This window comes from Anser anser, assembly GCF_964211835.1.
Source record: "Anser anser genome assembly, chromosome: 12".
Classification (NCBI taxonomy): Eukaryota; Metazoa; Chordata; class Aves; order Anseriformes; family Anatidae; genus Anser; species Anser anser.
In genome coordinates this window covers 1,538,327-1,555,370 of record NC_139733.1, presented here as the reverse complement: position 1 = coordinate 1,555,370, position 17,044 = coordinate 1,538,327, and the positions used below count along the sequence as shown (strand labels likewise).

Below are 17,044 nucleotides of genomic sequence, written 5' to 3'. Positions count from 1 at the left end.
GTACTTATCATCTTTAAGTCATTCAAAAATGCACGTGATGCACTGAAGAATGAGGTTTTGGAGGTCCTTTTTAAACACATATTTTTGAAAAGGTTTTTATTACTCTCCTTGAGACATCTCATTAAATACTGTTTTCAGAAGAGCAGGTAAGTTTTTATCTAAGTACTTTATATAAGTGCTTTAAACAAGCATATGTATATGTGGAAGATTAAAATATGTGGTGGAAGTAGTTCAGAGAACTACATGCATGGCATGTAACTCTTCACTCTATAATTGGCGATTCCATCAGAATTCTCCAAAATCATAGAAAAGAAGTTTTAACATAATATCATTATTCTTTGACTCACAGCAAGTATCAAGCTTGGCTCCTTCGCCCTTATATACCCACCTGCTATAGGCATGGAGATGGTCTATCCAGTCTTACACAAAAGGTAATGTTTACTTTGGAAATAGCATAAATGTTATATTTATTCTCAGCACAAAGTAGATGAAAGGTAAAAGACAACAGTCACGCAAATACAAATTCATATCAGGCTGAAGCCAGAGCATTGACATGGAATAGTGCTCTATGCTGGAGAAATATAACCTTCTGTGAGACACTATTCTCTAGCCTTTTATTTTACCAACGTTTAGCTCTTTTCCCCAAAACAAGCCAAAAGAAAAGAAAAACAACCGATTATGGTACAAATCATCTCCGATCACCTTCAAGGAAAGCACATGGAGAAATTTACCATAATTCAGACTACCGGTTTAATTTATTCTGCATATCAGCAGATTTTGTAACAGTGTCTTTCAGTGGGATAAAGAACAGAAGAGCAAGGACTCACCTGCACTGCCTGATCTACAAAGCTATCAGGAGCTTTGAGTCTTTTAGTGGTTTCAATTGAGAAATTTTAGCAGCACAGGGGGAAAGGGGGAATGTTTGGGGCTCTGTTGTCACTTCTAGGGATGGTAGCTGATTGCTGTATCAATAAAGAAAAGGAATTATTTAGTGTTCCAGTGCTTAGTGTCTTAGTAACACACAGCCAAACCTCTCTTATATGATTAGGAAAAAGCTAACATTAGGAAATGCTAGCAGATACTTGAGCAGAACATTTTACACAGAGTGTTTAAAATGCAGAAGGCGCACACAAAGTTAAAAGTACTGTTTAGAAGAATACACAAAACACTAAGTGCTGTATTCTAGTCAACAAACATATCAAGGAATTACGTGTCACTGATATGTGACACTGATTACTTATGTCATTCTGAGATAAATCTGTTTTTCTCTGGACCAAAAGATCCAGATGTTCCTAATATTTCCAAAGTACCTGGCTTCAGCACCAGACAGTAAACAAAACAACCTATCCATCCCATCAGCGTGCAAGAATAATTCTCCAGTGCTAACCATTTTACACTTTACACTTTTCCCCTCTCCAAGCTTTTATTTCTTTTCAACAAAGCAAACAAACAAAACAACACAGTAATCATAATCCAGCTTCTATTGCAGATTTATCGCTAGCCTTTAGCCAGTTTGCAAAGAAAAAAGCGGGAAAAAAAGTTACACTGATTTTGTTCATACACTCTGATTTCAAATACAAATCTAACTACTTTTACGCTAAACATACTGCTTTGTGTTTTGCAGTTGACACTATGAAGCAAAACAATTTTGAAAAGTTCTTTCCAAAGATTAGGAGTATTTATGTTCCCAATTGAGTGACTCATACTGCTAGCAATTTCTGAGATTAATTTAACTCTATCCACCTCAAACTTCTGAATTTGAAAGCAAGCTCTGTGCGAAGCTAAACAAATTTAAGGGACAATTTCTTATATTAAAAAAAAAAAAAAGTTATCTGAAATTTGCATTTAAGTAAAGTATTTTTCATGCCAATTACAAGTTCAAAAAAAAAGGAAAAAATCAGTATGCAGTAGTCTAGTATAAAAGTAATGCAACTCCTGCTACACTTTTTCACATTCTTCTCTTCCTTTCAGTATATTTCAGCTTCCCCCAATTAAAAAAATAAATAAATAATTGAAAATAAATGAAAACTAAGAAAAATTCTACAACAGCTGATACAAGCACAACCCATTTTCCCCTTTATCAAAACTATCATTGCCAGGGAACTGTAGCAGGTTCAAAAATCTATCTGCCTGGAACAGGCATCAGATTTTCTCATCGACATTAAAATTATCATCTGTTCAGCCTATTATCTTAATAATCATGGTTATTTAATTCAAAATTACTGCAGTTTCATTGCATTTAAGTTTGTCAAGTTGTTTCTGCATTTATTTTTCTAGACTACTTAACAGACTTGAATGGCCAACAGAAGCTGTATTGCTCTAAAATTACCTCCTCAGTCTTTAGAAGATTTTCATCTGCAATTGCTAAGCACACCTGGAATCCAAACCTACATGGGAGAGCTTGCAAGATTCTCTCTCCAAATACCAATCAACTTGCTTGAAATAATTTGTTCTATGATATTCATTATTTATCTGTGGAGCATCAACAATAAGCTAATTTTGACAGTAACTATTTTGGTAGGCGAAGTATTTCAAGGCTCATACTCAGACAAGAACCTTGCCATCTACAAGGTGATACCAGGTTTAGGATACAGCCATCAGAGGCTGTATCACACAAACGTGGCAGCTTTTGGTGCTGGACTGCAATTCATGTACGCCTCTTACCTCTCCCAGCTATAGAGTATCTGGATCCATCAGTTAAGGCCATGTACTAGAAAAAGCTGTCAGTCACCCCCAAAACATGCACTGTCCAAATGGTTGGGCTTTGCCATCTTCTCCAAAACAAAGGTGACAGTCAAGACAGAACCTTCTGGGAGAACACTACCTGGACACACTGTAATATTTAAAATTAAATAAATAGGATTCCTGATACAGTGCAGATAGTGCAATGGGCATACTCTTCTCCTAGTTATAATCCTAAAAATTTATCTCGGAAAAATGCAGAAGTGTTTAAAATAAATAGAAGTACAGCTTTCATTAATTCAACAACTAAGATATTTGAGAGATGATACCAGCACGGCAGCTGTTCTTTCTCTACAGAAAGCACACAAGATAACGCCTGCCAACTTTCCAAGTTTATGCAAGCTTCAGTGGTATAAAAGCCAGTAAATCTTTTTGAATACAAGCTGTACCACACACTGATTACACCTGCAGTGTGACAAGGAGAACTGTAACACTGTGAGGATTGTTAATCCTAGGTAGAAAGCAAAATCAGTAACAGTATAGGGCACCTGTCCATTCACATAAAGTTACTATTTCTGTTTGTATATGTAATAGTTTGACATGAAAATAAAAAATAAAATTAAAAAAAAAACCCTCTCTTTTACTTGAAAAAACATAAAGCTTCTGCTTCTTGTCCAATTTAAACAGATTTTTGTGAAGGGGCAGCTGGATGTCACTACTGGCCGTGCCTTTAAGTACCCCTCCCAGCAGTGGCCTGTATGGGACACAAAGCACCTTGAAGCAGCTCACAGACCTCTGGTAGCATGCTTACTCAGCTTTGGAATCCTTAGGCTACTCATCAAGCACATGATAAATAAATATGCATGTACCTGTGTTTAGATATTAACAGCCTGATCCACTAGCACACTAACTGCTTGTTTTTGTGGCTGGGTTCCATACAGGGTTGAGCACCTGCAAGCTGATCTCTGCTGACATTTCCATAATTGTCAGCAAATCGCTTCATGTTCAACCCTGGTTGATGGTAGATGGGAAAACATTTTTTGCTTGTTTTTACACCCTCTGTGTTAAATTTGTGTGTTGAAGCTGCCACAGCTCCATGCTATATAGCTACTTATTTCAGAACAGCAGCTATCATAATCCATAAAAAAGCATGGTGTTTGTCTACCATAGGTTACTGCAGTATATTTAGTGAGTCCTTTATTTTCCAGTTACTTACCTACTACACTAGAGTAGTTCTACATGCTTTTAGAGATTTGTGCCACAGCCACTTGTTTATTTCAAATATCATACGACTTGGACAACACACCCTTACAAGCTGAAAGGCACAATTTAGTAAAGAATCAAAGGGACTTACAGGACATAGAAAATATTAGATATATGGAGATAACATTTTCCTAGCGAATAAGTATGAAAATTTGGTGTTTGCATTTAAGACTTTTCTTTGTACAGCAAGCTCAAGTATTTTCATGTTTCCACCTTTTATTTCAATGTAGTGCTGCTCTGTCCAGGCTTTTGCAAATTAAGTACTTGAATACCTTCTAAAAGTACACAACCTATCTACAAAACCTAGGTAACCTTGCAATGCTTGAAATACTGAAGATGTACGAATAATACTCCAGCATACACAGAATTTAAGGGATTAGGTTAACTGTCTTTAACATCTAAAGCAACAGATTTAACAGATAAAATCTTAAATGAGAAAATACATCTCCCGTATCAATATTAAGAATTACAGACAAACTCCTGAACAGGAGCAGGTATCGCTCGCTTCAATTCCCAAACAGGAAAACAAAACAGACTTTTATTTAAGGACACATGGTATGGCTGGGCACTTGCTGGAAACAACTCCACACAATACACCTCCAGATCGTGCACACAGAAGACTCCCAACAGCTTGGAATCTCTCCAGAACAACTGTCTGCACAAAAGCAGTCCCGGGAAGAAGAACTGCACTATTCAAAGCAGAGCGGAGGTCCGAGAAATGTGCAGGGAATGATACTGAATGTTACAGTGTCTCCATGGGTCACGAGGCCCTGTCACACTGCTAACTGATTGGCATGATTATGACAGGAAATTAAAAGGGATTGCTGTTCAAAACAGTATTTTGTTTAGTAAAAAATGGGTAATAAGTATTTACTGAACAGCTAAGAAGTCATATGTATAAACATTTTAGATAGAAAAGCTAAATCCACAGCCCGACGAGCCAAAGATAATCCTGTGCATTCCCTCACTTCACGTACCCTGGGGCAGCTGCTTCACACACTCCCTCACCTCCAAAACCCTCTATTCTGCAGCAAATGCCTTAACTCTGTTTGTTTCCAAACCCCATGGCTTCTCCTGCATTGAATTCAAGTTCTGTACAAATACAGTGTCCATCTCGCAACTTGTTGCACTCGTCAGACTTCTGTACGCACTGCAGAAATGGGTATTTAACTGAATTAATCCCGTAACAAGCAGTTGGGGATGGAGGAGTTTCCTCCACCCTTTCACTAGAAAGAAGCGTGACACACAAGGTACTAAAGGCCAAGATTTATATTTAAATCAGATCAGTGTATGTACGCAAACACTGACAAGATATGCATCAGCGTTTACACACACGCGCAGGATCTAAGAGCCGTGAAGAAAAACAAAGGAATCAGTTAGCAAAGCTAGATTTCTCCTGAGAATATAACAGGTTCCTTGGGGAACCACACGCTCTGGTGAGCAGGACAGGCAAAACGTGAGCACTGTGACACGGGAGGCGGCCAGGAGCTACCCCAGGGCGTTATCAACAACACAGCCCTCCAAGCCCTCCTCTGTCCCCTCTCAGCTAGGTACCCGTGCCCTCTCAGAGGATGCTGTCCCCCCTCGCCACGTACCCCAAATCTGCCGTGGCCGCAGGTAAAGGCGCTCGGTGCCGGTTTTTCCCCCGTTCTGCCGCCCACGGATCCCGACCACTTCCTCCCGCTGAGCTGGGCTGAGGGCTGGGCTGGAAACCGACAAGGAGCGGAGCCCCCTGCTAGGGACCAGGGCTAAGAGCTGAGGGAATGACTCGCTTGTAACAGCAGCTGCGCTTCTCAAAGCAGGCGAGAGGCACCTGGGACTCTGCCCCTTCCTCCTGGGAGCTTTCCTTTTGGACTGACACTCGTGTAACCGGCCCTAAACGAGTAACAAAAATCTTTGAAAAACTAAGTACGGCTAAAACGGCCGCTGAGCCCCGGGAGGAAGCGACCCGAGCGCCCGCTGCCTCCAACGGCCGCTGGCGCCCCTCACCCCGCTGCCGCCCCCTCAGGGCCCCTCACGGGGCTCCGGGCGGCCGCGGGTCCCTCAGGTCCCGCCCGCCCCAGCCCACCGGTGAGGGATCCCCCCGTCTCCCTCTCCTCGGGGGACTATCAAGAGCAGCAGCGAGGAGGGCATGAGAAGATGGAGGAGGCGGCGAAGCGTCCCGGTCCCCCCGCGGGCACAACGCAACCTCTGTGACCAGCCCCAGAGCCCTGACAGGCAGCAGCCGCCTCCCCGCCCGCCAAGCAGAGCGCTGACACACGGGGACAGCACCCCACAGCACCGCACCGCACCTCACCGGGCACCCTTGGGCTCCTCCTCGGCTCCTGGAGCTGCTTGACCCGGTGGCAGCCCCGGCTGACAAGACGCCGGCGGGGGGCGACAGAGGGCGCCGGCGGCTGTCAGGGAGGAGACGCCAGAGTCCCCGAGCTCGGCTCGGCCCCGCTCCCCGCCTTCCCCCCGGCCCAGCCGCTTCTCGTTTGTGCGCCCCGCCCTTCCGCTCCTCCCCGCCACCTCGCCGCGGTGCCGCCTCAGCAGCCGCCTCGGCCTGGGGCTTCGCCCCCCTCGACCCTCCGCCGCCTGCCGGGCCGGGGCAGGCCCGAGGGAGCGAGGGGCGCTGCTGGGCCGGGTTTGGGAGCGCGGCATCCACCGCCCCCTCGGGGCTCCGAACGCTCCGGGGGCAGAGCGACCAAAAAAGGCGAGCTGGAACAGCTCCGCGCCGAGAACCGCCGGCAAGTGACGGGGATTAGGTCCCGGCAGCCTGGGAGAGGAGGAGACACCTAATTTGCAGATGTAAACGGGGGGGTCTGATTCGGATGAAAGAAGGAGTATCAAATAAAATACACCAGAAGTCCCTACCGATCCCAAAATAGAATAAGAATGCATCTAAAGATAGAAACAATCAGGTAATGACCTCTTTACATCAGGGACTACCTTTCTGCTCTGTGTTTGTACTCTGCCTGGTAAAGTTGCTTTGAATGACAAGACTCTATAGGCACTACTTCAGTATAACAGTAAATAATAAATAGTGACAATTACATCACTTAGTTGCGTCAGGGGAGGTTTAGTTTGGAAATGAGGAGACATTTATTCTCAGAAAGAGCAGTCAGGCATTGGGGCGGGTTGCCTAGGGAGGTGGTGGCATCACCTGGGGCTTTTCAAGGAAAGGCTGGACCTGGTGTTTAGGGACATGGTTTGTTGGGGGACAGTGGTGGTAGGGGGACGGTTGGACCAGATGATCTTGGAGGTCTTTTCCAACCTTAATGATTCTGTAATTCTATGATTAATACATGCAAATTAAAACGAAATGTAGATGCTAGGTCTTTATCAGCACCAGTATTGCCAACGTAAAGCAGCCAATGGAAAAAAATGATTAAAAAAAATAGCTCATCACATTTTGTAGCCCAGAGGCACCTGAAATGTTTTAGAATAATTAACTGGGTCGAACTATGGTTAAGTTTTCCATTTTGAACCTAACCTTCTGCAGTGAGAGTTAATCTTTCAGTTGTTTTGAATGGCTGAGGCTAGAAACATGGTGTAAGGCTAGTTATGTGGACATAAAGATATGGACATCAGACCTAGTTTATTTTTAAGTAAATGCCTTAAGTTCCATTAGATTTCTTCAGTTTGGGATACTAAAGTAATGTCTGAACTCCACTTTAAACAGTATAAAAACACTTTGGAATCAAAGGTGGAAATCAAAGTCATATTTAAAGAAGTTGGTTCTTAAGGTGCTATGAAATACACTTTTGAAACTACAGACAATTCAAGTGGAAAACAACCATCAAGATACCAGAGTATTCTTTAACAGAATGTCACTCTGACAAATATTTTGATACTTCTTAACACAGGCTGTTTTGTTACTTGTTTTTTTGTTACTTGTTAGAGAAATTTAGTGCATCTTCTAAATAAATGACCGAACTTAATTTCTCCTTTACCTTTAACAGACAAAAAAAATCACAGCCATTATGAGATAAACTACACATAGCTCATGTTGACTCAGCTTTGTAAGACCACTGTCTGAGTGTCAGAGCTAATGCTATGCCTATTTTCTCATCTATGCTACCATCAACCATTTAAAAACAATTATTCTTTGCAATTCCTTCTTTTTTTCTCACTCCTAAAGCAGCAATTCACATAAACTAGTCAGGTATATGGGGACCTGGCACTTCTCTATGCCCATGGCATTGTTAATTACCTGGGGAATTATGTTTTAATCAACACTATGTTATGGGCGACATCTGGCCTCCCAGCAGTATCAACATGATCACGGGAATGGAGCAATCTCTGAGGCTGCTTAGGTCAGGTGGTCTGCGATGGGTTCCTGAAACACTGAGCCTTCATCCTGGCAGATGCCAAGAAAACTAGAAAGCAAACATCCCATCCCTACTTTGGTAGTGCTCGTTACAAAAGCAGCACTGTAATGGGCAGTGTGTGCCTGTCCATTTTTTTTATTCAGGACTTACCATGCCTGTAAAGGAAGGAGATAGTTTTATAGCTTTATTTGGTATTCATCCTCAGGAAATGGGAAGAGATGCTCTGTTTAGAGACCTTTAGCTTCTAGTCTATCTGTCCTCAAAATTTCCACTTAGGTACACAGTGAGTGAAGGATTGGCTAATGTAAATTCTATAATTGCGTAACATAGTGGAACCTACTCAGTCAGATAAGCTAAAAAACGCTGTATAGGGGGATTTAGCACTTTTTAGTAGTTACTAATTTGTAATTCCTCTTTTTTTTTTTTTTAAGATGATGAACTCTATAATGCAACTCCCAGCTGTTGGTTTAGCCTTTTTAAATCTTAATGAATGTGAAATTTTCTTCAGTATGCAAAATCCTGAATGTGTTAAATGTCACTTATCGCTGAAGTGAATTATCACTTCAGTCCAAAACCTTATTCTAAAATACAGCAATATTTATCAGTTATACTTAAAAATAATCTTTGTTTTTAACAAGCCAACTTAAGGAATTTTCAGATAAATGTATTTCTCAGGTATAAAGGCAAACTAAGCAAAGACAGTTGAGTGTAGAAATGAGAATCCTGCTCTGCTTTCCTGATTCACTGTAACTATTATTCTCACTCCACCCTCAGTAGCTGTGCATTGTCCAACTATTATCCTGCAAAGAGATGGTGGTTTCCTTCCTAACACCTAAATCACACCTTGGCACATTTGCCAAAGCTGCAACAGAGAGTAGGTGGTTTCCTTTCTGTTGATGACTAACAACTTTTATGGGAACGTTCCCTGTATCAGGCATTACTAAAGACAAGGAGGCCTACCGCTAATTCTCACTTCTAATTATTTTGAAATCGGGATGATGTAACTGACAGCAATGAAATCACTCCTGATTTTCATCAAAATGACAAGAGTTATTTCTGCAAACCAGGCTTGCATCAAACAATATACTTCTGGAAGAAGAGGAGTACCAAGGAGTGCTGTGGGGCTGAAACAGGCCCCTGCAGAATCCATTTTAGATCAAAAGGCTGCCCCTAACTCACCCCCAGAAGCCTCTGTGGGATATTGTAGAGGAAATAAAACCCACAGATGTGGGGCAGAGGTAGGGAATCTGCTCCTCCTCTTGCAGTTCCTGCTGCACCTCTCCTGTGCAGCCCTCTGGTTCCCACCATGTTCCACCAGCAGATGACTTGCTGTACGGCAGGCACAGAACTTGGCTAGGGCATCAAACAGTGCCCTGTTGACTGTTTTATCATGTGGATTATTGCAAAATGGCAAAAGCTGCAATAATATATCTAGCCAAATACACTGACTGGCTGCAGGCTGTTGAAAGAAGCAGCATTATGGCTCAACACTAAGACATTGATCCCTTTATTCTGTCTTCAGCTGACACCAGCCTCACCTGTTCTGAAGCAGATCTATTTTCTGTCTAGTTACTATCTATTTCTCATGTAAAATGAAGATAACAACACTTGCTTATGGCATTTGCATCCCTAGTTGTGCACTTGTGAGGAAAAAAATCTATCTTGTGACACACCAAACAACTCCTCTGATGTGTCCCACTCACATTCTTAGTATCTGATTTCATAATCAGACACACTGAAACTGGTTGAATCATCCGAGAAATAAAGCACTATTAAAAAGGGGTGCAACCACAGCATTCATAAAAGGCTTAGAAAATGCTACTGAAAAAGATTTTTGTATCATGAATATTGTTCAGCAATTTGCACTGTACATTACTTTCAGCAGCCAGGAGCTAGCTGCAGTGAAAATGTGGTGGACCCTCTGTAGCTGCACAGATGTAAAATCTTGTTGGGGTCTTTTTCCTTGAAGAAGAATTTTCTTTTGTGTCAATGTAGCAAATTAACAAGTCTTTTCGCTAGGTGTTTAATTTACCTTTTTGCTGTGCCAGGTATCCAGTCTTCTGACAAATTTAGTCCTCTGTAACTGGATTAGAAGTAAATGTTCACTGCCATGAAAGGAGTGACTTGTATTTTTATTTTTTATCTGTATTTTTAGGGGACTGACAAAGGTAATAAAGAACAACCCATCTGCAGTTGTTTGTTATAGCCCTTATTCCAGCAAAAGGCAGAGCAAAGTCTCAAAGGTTGCTTTATTCCAAGATGGGAATAACACTATCAGTCTCCAATGCCCTCTGTATAATTGCATTCTATTAGTAAGAGAAGTTATGTTCTGCAGGAAATTATATTATGATTATTAATTGTCAAATACTTTTGGTTGAATAAAATCTCATCATAAATACGGGTGGCTATTACAGGAGTTAAGAGCAAGCTGCATGAACAATTCGATGTTGGTTTACAATCAAAGAGTTAGTACACAACTTGCACAGGGAGAGTGCACGTGTTATACTGCTTACAAGTAAGTGATACCACAGGTGCATTACTTCCCCTGTGGAGAAAAACCACAAATTATACAATATTAGGCAATAAATTTACCTGACTTGTATAATCAACAAGACTGTCTCTCTTCAAACAGACCTTTTTAGTGTAGTGACTAAATAGTTAGAATTCCAGGTAAGGCAGCAGCCCAACAGGACGACATTCCATGTGCTCACTCTCACTACTTCAATCCTCCATCTATTGTCAAGGCCTGTCAACCTACCAGCAGAGCCTGGAAAAAAGGGTAGTAGGATTTCTGTGGTAAATCAGTCTTGAATGTTACATATCCATACCATTAAAATGAAGTCTTTATATTAATTGATGAAGAACATTCTTCAGATGTTAATTTCTTCTTGCAGTTGTTTATAATTAGATATAAACTTTATATATATTATCATTTTCACATTAATGTTTTCAAACTCCCAGCTGTCCCAAAGTGTCTGCACTGGAATAAAACACCCAAATCTCACGGAACTGAGCTTTTAGCACTGAGGTAGGTATGGCCAAGCATTTCATTTTCTGGTCATTTAGCTACCATTTGATACTAAGGAAAGAACATTTCCTCTTCCTTGCTTTTTGTGAACAGTAAGATAATTCCTGCTATTTCCACGGACTGCTATAAATATGAAATCATTGTCAACAGTGTAACTGCCCATAAAAGTTAACATTATAGGTAGATCAGACTTTATTAAATCTGTTCTAACAGAATAAAGAGTGAAATTATATCCTGTTATAAATGATATACACTGACCATTGTTCTGTTTTTTATGGGTCTGGGAAACAGCAACAGATAATGCTAGCAAGTAAAATAATTTATAGAAGACTGAGGGAAAAAGTCCTTGAGCTGATCGATAGCACAGCTTTTAACTTCTGACCTTTTAGAAATAATTCAGGTCTGACCATTTATAATTCGAACGCACATGTTGTGTGCAATGCACATTTTATCACCATAACTCACATAACAAAGATTTAGTTTTTATTTTGGTGGGAGACTTCACTATCCAGTCACCACCATATTTAAATGTTTTAAAATGTAAAATAAAAGAAAAAAGAGAAGTTCTAAATGTTTCCTGAGATGTATTATCCATATGCACATTCCCATATCAATGAATATCTTTCCACATCCTCAAAGTGGAAGAATTTTGGCCAACAGCTCCCATACATCAGAAAGCATTCTGAGGGTTCTCATGTTTTAAACTGAAGACATAAGAACTAAAGCAGTGCCTTCTTTCCATTTTGCTTCAACCACAAATTCCCATGTGTATAGGACTCCAAGCATCTATATCATAGTGAGATTAGGACTGTAGAATATGAATAATACACCTTGAAGAATCCCTGTTCAGATACAGACAAGTAACTTTAAATTCTTTTTTTGAATTATAAATGCAACTATTATTGTACATATTGACACTTCAGAATGTCTCTGATTTATGTACTGATACGAGCAGAATTAACAATTTGGAGACCCAGTGAAGATGAAAGCTAAAATATTTTTAAACACCATCCCGTAAATCCAAAAATAAAAACCAGTTCAAGACAGTAATGTGTATGCAACCTGAACGGAAAATAAGCAGTTCAATTCTTTAATAACAGTTTTACAGACTCATTACAGATATTTCTAGTTTTTAAGTTTGATTGCGCCAGACCAAGAGTCCATTATAAAAACCTTCATTTACCTGATCAACATACGGAATATGAGTGGTTTCAGGGCTTATCCCTGAAAATACAGTTTGCATGATTCATTGACTGGAACAGTTCTTCGAAATCCATTCAGATGTGAAGAGAAAAAAAAAGCACATAAATCTTAGATAATTATCTTCTTTGACAAAATTAACCCAATTCAGTTCATTATAGCTTTGTAGTCGATGTGGATACGTTTCACTTGACATGCAGAACCATGTGCTGCTAGAAGACCTTCGAGGACATAGTGAAAATAATTATATAAATTCATATTCAGGCAGTTTTATTTAAAAAAAAAAATCAGGCCCAGTCTATCCAATACAGAACTTTTAGACAATTACTGCTTCTTACAGTTGATTGACTATATTAAACACTCTTACAGTTGTAAAGTCTTACAGTTCTTACAGACTATATTAAACACCCATCAAAATATCTGTTTAACTTCTAGACGTGGAGTGTGAATAGTGGTTAGAGTCTGTTTATTTGCATGGTGTGCATAATTGCATAATTGGATAAAACAACTGCTAAGTCAAGCTAAGTCTTCTTATATTACTAAGAAAAGCCAAATGAAAGAAAATGAACAAAAAATGTTTTATTCTGATATTTACCTCCTAAATTATAGTATCATAAAATTTTATTTCTCCAAGTATCGACTACATTCTATTTTCAACAGTTGTGTTTATGTACAGGGACAAATTATAACAATAACTATTTATCAAAGTATTGAACATAGTTATATCTTGAACCTTTAGCTTGCCAATGTTTTATCCACCCTCCCAAAAAAGACATTTTAAAACATCCAATGTTCACACATTCAGGTCTAGTAGTAATTAAGGGGATTCTTTCACCATTAATATTGTTTACTAATGCTTGAAAATAGTAGTAAGCTAATCTCTAATATGTGTATTAACATATTTGTTTTTAAAAAAAGTTTACAAGGATTTTTGCTGTTATTCGCATTGGAGGGAAAATACAGAATTCTTGCAAATTCAATACTATGTCCTTCTAGTATGTCAACATACATAATATTTTTCTGATTTTATAAAATACTGTGACTTTATAAAAAATTATTGCTAAATCTGATCAAGTATTGCTTTTTTCAATTCTGTGTGCGTATATATATATTTTTATTTTTTTTAAGCATGGGCGTGTTCTACCATAAATTTTCAGTTAAGTATATTCTCTTTCTTCCAAGGTCATATAATACGCTGTTTCTACCTTACTCTAAAAAGGAATTCTTTTTTTCCCACCTACAACAATTTGATTGGCCTCTGCATAGACCCTTTATAATTACAAAACAATTAAGATTTGCAGGATTGTACAGCAAATTTTGAAGGAACATAAGGAAAAACATTAGTAACAACTGATCCTTTGTGCAGTTGCTTTTGTCCATTTTCAAGAATGAAATGAAAAAATAATTCCATTAACACTAAATTTAAAAGAACCACAGAATCTTCCCAGTCTTTAGCCTAGCATAAAATAACAGTACGTTAAGCTAAGACTTTCCACAGGGGACAGCAGCATTACCCTCACTATTCAATTGCTAAGAAATTGGCTCCTCCTTATGTATTGCAGCTTTGGCACTTCTATGCACAGCACCTCTTCAGCACACATCATCTGTAACCTCTCTACATTTATTTCATCAATCCAAACACTTTATCTGGTAAAACCACTAAAATTGCACTGAATCAAGATCTTTCACAAATGGATCTAGTGAAGGAGCATTTACCTCCACATTATTCTGCCTAGGTCAATCTAGGTATTTTTTAACTTCAAAGAATGGGAAAACATTAAATATTTTGCTTTCAGTACAGCCCAAGGCACAGCATACAAAAACATAACTGAAGGTGCAGATGATTGATTACGTATTTAAAACCACCTAACTTACTTAGATGTGAGTTTGAAGTTTTCCAGTTAGTGCTCTTTCAAATTCAGAAAAAAGGTACAGTAGGATTAATGGACAAGACCCTACAAATTTGACACACTGTGATGTTAAGTCATCATGGTATAATTCAATGTTAGGTTCAAATAATTGTTACATTTTATCCATTATAGCACCTTTCTTACTACATCTGTGATAGCAATTTCAAGAGTCTTCTGGTTGGATCTTCAAACAATTAGATATAAACTGATGGCAAAACAAACAAAACTAGAGCTTCAAAGCTACTCAGCCAAAATCACTTCTTTAGTAGTTCTATCTCATGCTACTACAAGAAGTAAAAGAATGTAACAGTTCATGAGGTCTAATTCTTGTATATCAAAATGGAGAGAATACTTGAGGTGTTTGAGTTCTCCCTTGATGTATTCCTAAAATAACCCCCTGTTAGTAGAACATGAAGACAAATGAAACAAGACAGACTCTGACTTCCATGAGCAAAATTAGCACAGGCACACTGAGGATGTGTCCTTTACTATTTGCTGTTACCATTGTGGTGCCTGGAAGCCTTGCAGTTAGTTACAAAGATGTGTTTTACTAATGAGAAGATAAAAAGTTTCTCTTTGGAAATAGCACGGATACTTTGGATAACATGGTCACTGCAGAAGAAAGGACTTGCACGCTCCATGTCTTTAGATAAACAGGACCAGTTCTATTTTTTGCCTTTTGTTATAATATAGTATTATAACAAAATATAATACTAGTAATATTATACTATCTTAATTACTAAATAACGATAAGTACTGTAAACTTCAAAATAACTCATAGGCTTCTGTTTAGTGGTTGGCTCAACACAAAGCCAATTATTCATGTTTGCTAACTGCTTGTCTTTAACTTTTTTTTTACCCCTGGTGATTTTGTAGCAGCATGTCCTTGAAGGATAATATGACATTCCCCATAGAGCATACTTATCACATGGTTGGACAGAGACAGAATGAGGTCTTAAATACAAAATTTGATCTTTCTTCCTTCATCTCTTTAAAGTATTCTTTATATTACCCCTTCCAGGAAGAAAACAGGAAACATAGTTTCCATGGTATCACTCAGCATATGCAGAATTTATATTTGTATCTGTTACAAAAACGATACTTCAGACTCAAAATGGTACTATTTGTGCGTCACCATATCCAGATCATGGAGAAAACGTAGGAGAATCACACAGAACAGAGAGACATGTTCATCTGAAAATAAGTACTGAGACACGTTAACATTTGGGAAAGAGAGAAGAGACTATGAGGATAGGAGTTCAATTATTTTTAAGAGAAAAGGATTTCTCCTGATGAAGAATTTCTTGATCTCACCTTTGTTTTTTCATCTTCCTTCTGAAAAAATCCTGCTCTCATTCACTACAACACTCCTACCATCAAATGTCAGCCCTTAAAGATAGAGGGGGATGCTGGACCACAAGATTTACTAAGACTTAATGTTCCAAACCATTTTATGCCCAGCTGTAAGATTATGTTTAGAAAAAAAAAAAAAAAAGTCACTTGATAATGACACCTGTAAACAGTGTAATATCATGAAATGTAAATTAGTAATAGGAATAATTCTGAAGTGTTTTTTTCCTGCTGCGTTTTTCAAATCATGAAAAACTTAATATTAAGTCCAACAGGTTCAAGTTTACTGGCCATAAAAATCCCTTACAAATAGCTGGTCATCTTCAGGGAGTATTTGTTCCTTCAAGTAGATTTAGTGCTGGAACAGTGTGGTGGTTAAAGCACAAACAGAGGCTGTTAAAGTGGCAATGCATAGCAATGTTGTGATGTATTACAAAGGGGCAATTGCCTGCAGTTCATCAGTATGGATATGGCAATGAAGTTCTGCTTTACATATTCCAGGCACTAAGAACTTTGCAGAAGTGATTACAGGAGGTTCTTCTTCCCCTATAAAAGATTTTAAAAAAAGGAAAAAAAAGGAAAAAAAAAAAGAAAAAGAAAAAGGTTTATTACTTCAAACACTGACTTTGCATTCATTCAACATTTTAGAAAAAATGCAAAGAAAACTTAGGAACCTTGCCGGATCATAATGCCTCAATTATGAGGCTGAACTATTGTGCTCAGTAACTCCTTATCTAAAGAATTAATACAAACTTTCTCCTCAGGCAGGGCTTCTTGGAGAAGGCCTTATTAGTGAATGGACCTATTAAAGGTCTGGCTGTTGGGACTTCCGCAACATTACTTTGGTTTAAATGTCAGTGGATCATACCTAATGCGATGATCTCTTTGAGAATTTCCTCTTTGCAGTTCTGTGCTTGTGTGAAGCCTATTGTCTGTACATGAACTGCACTGAAAATGTTAGAAGTTATGTGATCTATTGTTTTAATTCAAAAGAGTAAATAAAACTGTCTTTTAAAGAAGAAAGGGGGGGAAGTACCCTGAGATACATATACTTGCTGTTGAATGACAGAGCTATTCACTTCAGTTGTGAGCAAGTTACAGATAAAAATCCACAGCCAGAACACAAATGGTACCGTGAATTCAGAGTAATAATTTGGACATGTCCAACTACTAGAACATGAATACAAGCTACACAGTAGTATTTACTTCTCTCATTACTAGGCATATAAATATTAAAGCTATAAACATTTTGTATGTATTGGACAGTAAAAAGATGTAATGGGTTGCAATCTATTTAG

At 38.9% G+C, this 17,044-nt stretch overlaps 2 protein-coding genes and 1 long non-coding RNA gene across 9 annotated transcripts in view; 1 reads left to right on the top strand and 2 right to left on the bottom strand.

Annotated features, from left to right (window-relative positions):
* ARHGEF3 (Rho guanine nucleotide exchange factor 3) overlaps positions 1–8,605 on the bottom strand; it is a 130,761-nt gene extending 122,156 nt beyond the window's left edge. The window contains exons 1-2 of one of the 4 annotated variants that reach the window (XM_083795675.1): positions 6,242–6,368; positions 5,541–5,820 (exon numbers count right to left, since the gene is read on the bottom strand). Coding sequence is in view for 2 of the 4 variants with exons in the window: in XM_083795672.1 (XP_083651798.1) it covers positions 6,242–6,828 (587 nt within the window). In the remaining 2 variants the exon portion in view is untranslated. Of the gene's footprint in view, positions 1–5,540; positions 5,821–6,236 lie in introns of all 4 variants that reach the window. The other 3 variants (XM_083795672.1, XM_083795671.1, XM_083795674.1) reach the window with 3 other exon arrangements.
* LOC310880218 lies at positions 6,736–12,623 on the top strand. Its single transcript, XR_014571550.1, has 2 exons — positions 6,736–6,848; positions 8,690–12,623. It is a non-coding gene; the product is annotated as an uncharacterized lncRNA (long non-coding RNA).
* IL17RD (interleukin 17 receptor D) overlaps positions 12,361–17,044 on the bottom strand; it is a 55,081-nt gene continuing 50,397 nt past the window's right edge. For all 4 annotated transcript variants that reach the window (XM_083795690.1, XM_083795689.1, XM_083795691.1 and 1 more), the window contains exon 13: positions 12,361–16,292. In XM_083795690.1, the coding sequence (XP_083651816.1) occupies positions 16,177–16,292 (116 nt within the window). In that variant the 3' untranslated portion in view covers positions 12,361–16,176. The remainder of the gene's footprint in view (positions 16,293–17,044) is intronic.